The 6,264-nt window shown below is 43.9% G+C and overlaps 1 protein-coding gene across 1 annotated transcript in view; it reads left to right on the forward strand.

The window, feature by feature from the left end:
* Positions 1-156, forward strand: part of ptprt (protein tyrosine phosphatase receptor type T) — a gene marked incomplete at both ends in the record, with an annotated part of 108,702 nt that extends 108,546 nt beyond the window's left edge. Inside the window, one exon of the mRNA XM_084460691.1 lies at positions 103-156. Coding sequence (XP_084316817.1) covers positions 103-156 — 54 coding nt within the window. The remainder of the gene's footprint in view (positions 1-102) is intronic.
* Between the last annotated feature and the right edge of the window lie 6,108 nt (positions 157-6,264).

Raw genomic sequence — 6,264 nt, forward strand, 5'->3', positions numbered from 1 at the left:
CTCTCTCTCTATCTCTCTCTCTCTCTCTCTCTCTCTCTCACACACACACACACACACACACTCTGACTGACTGAGTTCCCGGTTCTGTTTGTCCCTCCCCAGGAGCAGTACAAGTTCTGCTATGAGGTCGCTCTGGAGGCGCTCAGCTCCTTCTGATTGGCTGGGCTTCGTATTGCGCAACGCTGGGAGAGAGAGAAACACACGCTCGGCATGGACGCCATCCCAGACCAGGACTGTGTGTGTGTGTCTGTGTGTGTGTGTGTGTGTTCATTGTTTATTTGTGAATGTGAGTGAGAAAGGGCTGTCTGTGTGTGTGTGTGTGGGGGGGGGGGTGTTTGTCTGTGTGTGTGTGTGTGTGTGTGTTTCTAAGACGAGACCACACCCACTCTGAACAGAAGAACACCCCCACACGAGGTCTAGTGCTTTCGCTCCGCAAGGCCACAACCTCACACGCTTGTAAAAAGGAAACATAAAGCTAAGACGATTAAACCCATGAAACACCATTTTCCTTCTTTCTTCGATGTCCACCTGGACTGTGACGTGCCCTTGTACAGTATCTCCTTTTTAGATATTATATGCCTTGAATGTGATTTCCCTTCATGTAAATATCCAAGCAGCCAGTCAAACAAACAGCCGGTCAGATAGCCTCACGAGACTCCTGTCCAGGGAATCAGGGTGACCTCTAGCCTTGCCCTGTTCTGAATGAAGTCTGATAAATGTATCATGCCGAAGAAAACAAAGATGGCCGCTATTTTGTTTTGTAATGGTTCCTGTATTATTTCTTCTTTCATTTGTGTGCCCAGAGGCAAACATCCTCTTTCGCTTGGTAGATTAACATCCTGGTTTCCTGCTACGATTCCATTCTGATTCTGTCCTGATTCCACCTCAATTCTATTCTGATTTCACCCTGATTCCACCCTGACCAGACCGATTGATCTGTCCCTGATTTATACTGTATAGTGCCATATTCACACCTTGACGACACGCCAGGCCGCATTCACACCGCAGATTCTGTCAAAGCGTTGGTTTTCAGTGTGTGGAGCAGATTCTGTCAAAGCGTTGGTTTTCATAGTGTGTGGAGCAGATTCAAAGCGTTGGTTTTCATCGTGTGTGGAGCAGATTCTGTCAAAGCGTTGGTTTTCATAGTGTGTGGAGCAGATTCAAAGCGTTGGTTTTCATAGTGTGTGGAGCAGATTCAAAGCGTTGGTTTTCATCGTGTGTGCAGCAGATTCTGTCGCAGCAGATTCTGTCAAAGCGTTGGTTTTCATAGTGTGTGGAGCAGATTCAAAGCGTTGGTTTTCATAGTGTGTGAAGCAGATTCTGTCAAAGCGTTGGTTTTCATCGTGTGTGCAGCAGATTCTGTCAAAGCGTTGGTTTTCATCGTGTGTGCAGCAAGGCGCTCTGAGCCTTCCGGTGTGCTGCTCTGCCGAGGCAGGGCGAGGCGTCTGAACAAAAAGTTGAAAATATTGTACATTTTCCGCGGAGCGCAGAGGAAGCGCCCTACGATTGTTGTGTTCTGTCGCTTGGCAACGAATAGTGTCGGCCAGGAACAATGCGCCGCGCTTCTTTAGCAGCTTGCAAAATCTGCCGTGCGAACGCGTCCTCAGACTAGAACCAAACTGAGGAGATTTCCGAGGTAGAGACAGTTGGGAGGTAGAGAGTTGGGAGGTAGAGAGACGAGTGTTTTGAACAGCTGGGTTCTGTTTCCAGGGGAAGTCTTGACCTGCCGACCGCCACCTGTTATCTGTAGTTCCACTTGCCCACCTCACTCCTCTGCACGGAGGCAGAACCCAGCTGTTCTGACTGGACTCTGCACACTAACAAACCTTTCTATTGTGTTTTTCCCTGGCTGTCAGCTGGCGGAGGGTTGCAAAGGGACGGAATATTCCTGGGAAAATCCCACTGAAGCCTCATGGGAAAAATACTGAGTGTTTCAGAATTTTGGGGAATTCTCATAACATGTAAAAGATGCAAAGTGGAGTTCAAATTATATAACATTACCTGTATTATATCAGAAGTTAAATTATGGAACACTGAATATGATGATCGTAAATCTACAGGTGCATCTCAAAATGGGAATATTTCACTGTGTAATGGATCTAGAATACATGAAATTTTCACTTTTTGAATTAAATTACGGAAAATAATGAACTTTGATGAGATGCAGCTGTATAAAACATAAATTAAGATATAAACCATCAATCCAGTGAATACAATAGGTGAGTAAAAGTTTAAATATTGTATGTTTATTTGATTTAACAATAAAAGATACAGTAGTTATTTTGCAACCACAGAGAATCATTTAGAGAATGTATCTACAACATCTTGCAGAACTCGTAATGCAATCCCTCTTGAAACAGTGTTAATATATAAAGTCTTAAGCAGTGATACATTTGTAATGTTTCACTCAATTTGCAGTAGGTAGAATCCATTGTTGGGTTTCACTGCATCAACTGCAAATCTGATATTTGCATGAATTTCTCCCAAACCATAATATCAATTCCCAATCGTTTGCACAAAATGGACAGGCACACAGCATATGAAGAGATATGTCATAATCTTCTAATTATTTCATTATAAATGACCAACGTTTATACAACCATTTATTCCCCAACATTTTCAGGACGTTTCTGTAACTTTGCAACTCAAGGCTGGTGTGGCTGTAGAACAGGACTGAGTGAGGAAGAGTGTGTAGAGGAGAGGACGAGTGTGTAGAGGAGAGGAAGAGTGTGTGTAGAAGAGAAGTAGTGTGTATAGGAGGAGAAGAGACGAGTGTGTAAGGGGGGAGTGTGTGTGTAAGAGACGAGAGTAGGGTTGTATAGTGCTAGACCATTGTAATATTGATGTTACCACCAGAGCAAGGCGCTCAATAATTGTTATAGTTGTTCTGAAAAGGACGGTGGTTTCTTTCTTTTTCAATGAAACATTTTTGTGGACTTTATTTGCTTGTTCACATATCCACTCTGCTTTATATTGTTGTTATTTTTTTGTTGAATTTGTACATTTTTGATTTGGTTTGATTTGTCTAGCAGTGATGTGTAGATCTGGTGGTGAATTGCCATGGATGTTTTGTTGTTTAAAATGTAGTTAACATGAAATAAAGGGACCACAATGTTACACGGTTCATTTCCTTTCTTCTTATTCTGCCCCGTATCCATAGGAGTGAAGCAGTTAGGCCCGTATGCGTGTACTGGTACTGTAGGCTACTTTCCTGCATCATCAAGTGGAAATATATCCAGCCACAATCAAACCGCCCATCAAACAGGAACATAAAACCGCATTCTTTATTCTTCCCAGAGAACACATGTCTAATGAGTGCATTAGCATCTCCTTCAGGGACCTTGGGTATTGCAGCGCTACCTGTCTCGTTGGCGTGTCTCGGTAACACGTGTGGACAGCGCGTAGCACGGCAACACTCAATGGGACACATGCAGATCGATGGCGTGTTGTCAGACGTGCGCCTCCGCGTCCCTGGGCTCATCGGGATGCAAGGGCCTCGCTGGAACGCAGGGTTTGGATATCAGCCCGAGGCGCAGAGTGATTTTTAATCCATTTTAATCAATTTAGCCTCTCACACACACACACATGTCCAACACTAAGGATGTGAACTATAGTTTTTTGCAAGTCAACGTGTCAGAGGCATTTACTCAAGTCATTGTTTTTTGGGTGCATTTTTTTTTATATTTTATTTTACGATTCTGATGTAGACATTTAAGCTTAAAAAATGTACAATATGCCATAGGGCTTAATCAATATTGGTGAAATAAGCAAACAAATGTGGCAACAAGTCTGTAGTATCCAACTGTAGCTTGAGTTATTCAGCATTTGTTTGCAGTAGGATTGTAGTTGCTATGACCAATCTGTCCCATAGAGGGAGCACTTCTACTCCATCTAGTTAAGACAGATACAGTATATGTCCACAGACTCCACACCAAAGAGAAACTTTATTAAAAGTGCGTAAATGTAGTAGATGTTGTGGACATTCACTTCTTATATGAAGATATAACATCTTTCTGGCGACGAGAATAAACTGGAGGTGGATGCCAGCGATGGATTTGGGTGGCCGAACAAACAACTGATTTTGATTGGCCACGCTGGATTCGATCTGCAGTTCTCTGACTGGCCGACGCACCTGACTCAACCATGGATGAGTGAGGTGCACCTGAGAAAAATAGACCCATACATGGTGATCGGGGAAACTAAATAGGAATGGTGTTAACTTTGAAATAGATACCGGCTGCAGTCTCAGGCCATGTCCGAATGTCCATACTATGTATTTAGTACATACTATATAGTACGCCAGATGCAGTATGTACTATATAGTACTGTATGTAGCATGTAGTATGAACATTCGGACACGGCCTCACTGTAGCGAACGAACACTTCTTCCAGAAGTTAAGGAGAGGAAGAAAATAATGTCTGAATCCAGTGAAAATCAATTTGGAGACTTTTACAGGCGACCATGTTAAATGGTAAATGGTCTGCACTTATATAGCGCTTTTCCACCTTAGCGGCACTCAAAGCACTTTACAATGGCCTCTCATTCACGGTAGCTGCCATGCAACGTGCTAACCTGCTCATTGGGAGCAATTTTGGGGTTAGCTGTCTTGCTCAAGGACACTTCGACATGTGGACAGTCGGAGCTGGGATTCGAACCACTGACCCTTTGATCACTGAACGACCCACTCTACCAACTGAGCTACAGCCGGCCCATGTTAAGGGGTTAGGAGCAACACAGGTCAGGGGGGGTAATCAGCAGCAAAGACGAAAGCTGCCCCTCGTTTAAGGAAATGACCCCAATTTGCTACTGCGAGGCTGGCTGGCTGGCTGGAAGAGATACCTTTTTAAAATGTCATTTCATATCTTTATTTCAACTCGTTAGACACCGAGGTTTCTCTCGTTTGCGGTGTCGACGAGCTTACACACAATCATACGCAATCATAAACAAAACAATGAAGGGAGTACAAACAGACATATGTCTTGGGGGAAGGGAAATCAAGCTCTGGCACCAAGCCAGAGATCTGCAACACATAAAAACAGAAGAAAACCCACAGACAGAGAAGGAAACACTGCATTGCAGCATGTGTTAAAGGAGTAGTGAAACGCTGTCTTTGAAATTGAGTCGAACATGTTTTTGGAATGATTTTTCACGGTGCCCACCCACATCCATTGTACGACCAAAAAGGTGGTAGAGCGATTACTGTATCATTCTAGTTTTGTCAACGTTTTGATCTGAACCATTGTATATGATCAGAAGTAACCTTAAAACAGGGCTAAACATGCATTTTCCCTTTACTACTCCTTTAAGCAAAAACAAAAATGTGTTCAAAGACAAACCGGAAACTTTGAAAGGTGCTAAGTCCTCTGTCCACGTGGAAGCAGATGCTGTCCTCAGTCTGTCCCATATGCCAGGCGCACAAATGGTAAATGGACTGTACTTATATAGCGCTTTTCCACCTTAGCAGCACTCAAAGTGCTTTACAATGCCCTCTCATTCACCCACACACCAATGGCGGTAGCTGCCATGCAAGGTGCTAACTTCCTCATTGGGAGCGATTTGGGGTTAGGTGTCTTGCTCAAGGACACTTCGACATGTGGACAGTCGGAGCTGGGATTCAAACCGCTGACCCTTCGATCATCGAACGACCCGCTCTACCAACTGAGCTACAGTACAGCCGTCCCAAAGGCAGATAAGGAAATAGACTGTTAAACGAAGGCATCATCACACCTGTGAAATATGCAGAATAGGCAGCACTAGATTATGCTTTTAGTCTCTTGTTTTAGAAAGATGCACTTATGAGTTCTGGCAAGCCGGGAGCTGGTTCTCTCATGTGATGCGTCGCCCCCGGGGCAGGGGTGCTGTGCTAGCCCAGAGGATGGAGGATGGCAGTGGGGTTCATGTCCTGCATACCTTTGCCTGTAGAGAAATGATATTCTCAGCTGGACAAAGAAGGCTTGGCCGAGATGTTTGGGATTCAGAAATGCGTTGTTTCGTTGAGAACAGTATCTGTATGGATGAGCATTCAAGGCAAGTTTATTTGTAGAGCACATTTCAGCAACGAGGCTAAGTGCTTTACACGAGACATTAAAAGCATCAATTAATTCACCATCTACACAGACTCTGCCTTTTTCCTCTCTCTCTCTTCATTGATGCTTCATTCACCATCTACACAGATCACAAACCACCGACCGACTTATCTTTTTAATGAATAAATAAAAATAAATCCATCCCACAAATGGGCTCTCCGCAAGCGCAAAGATAGG

The sequence above is a fragment of the Borostomias antarcticus genome (assembly GCF_949987555.1).
Source record: "Borostomias antarcticus genome assembly, chromosome: 33".
Taxonomy (NCBI): domain Eukaryota; kingdom Metazoa; phylum Chordata; class Actinopteri; order Stomiiformes; family Stomiidae; genus Borostomias; species Borostomias antarcticus.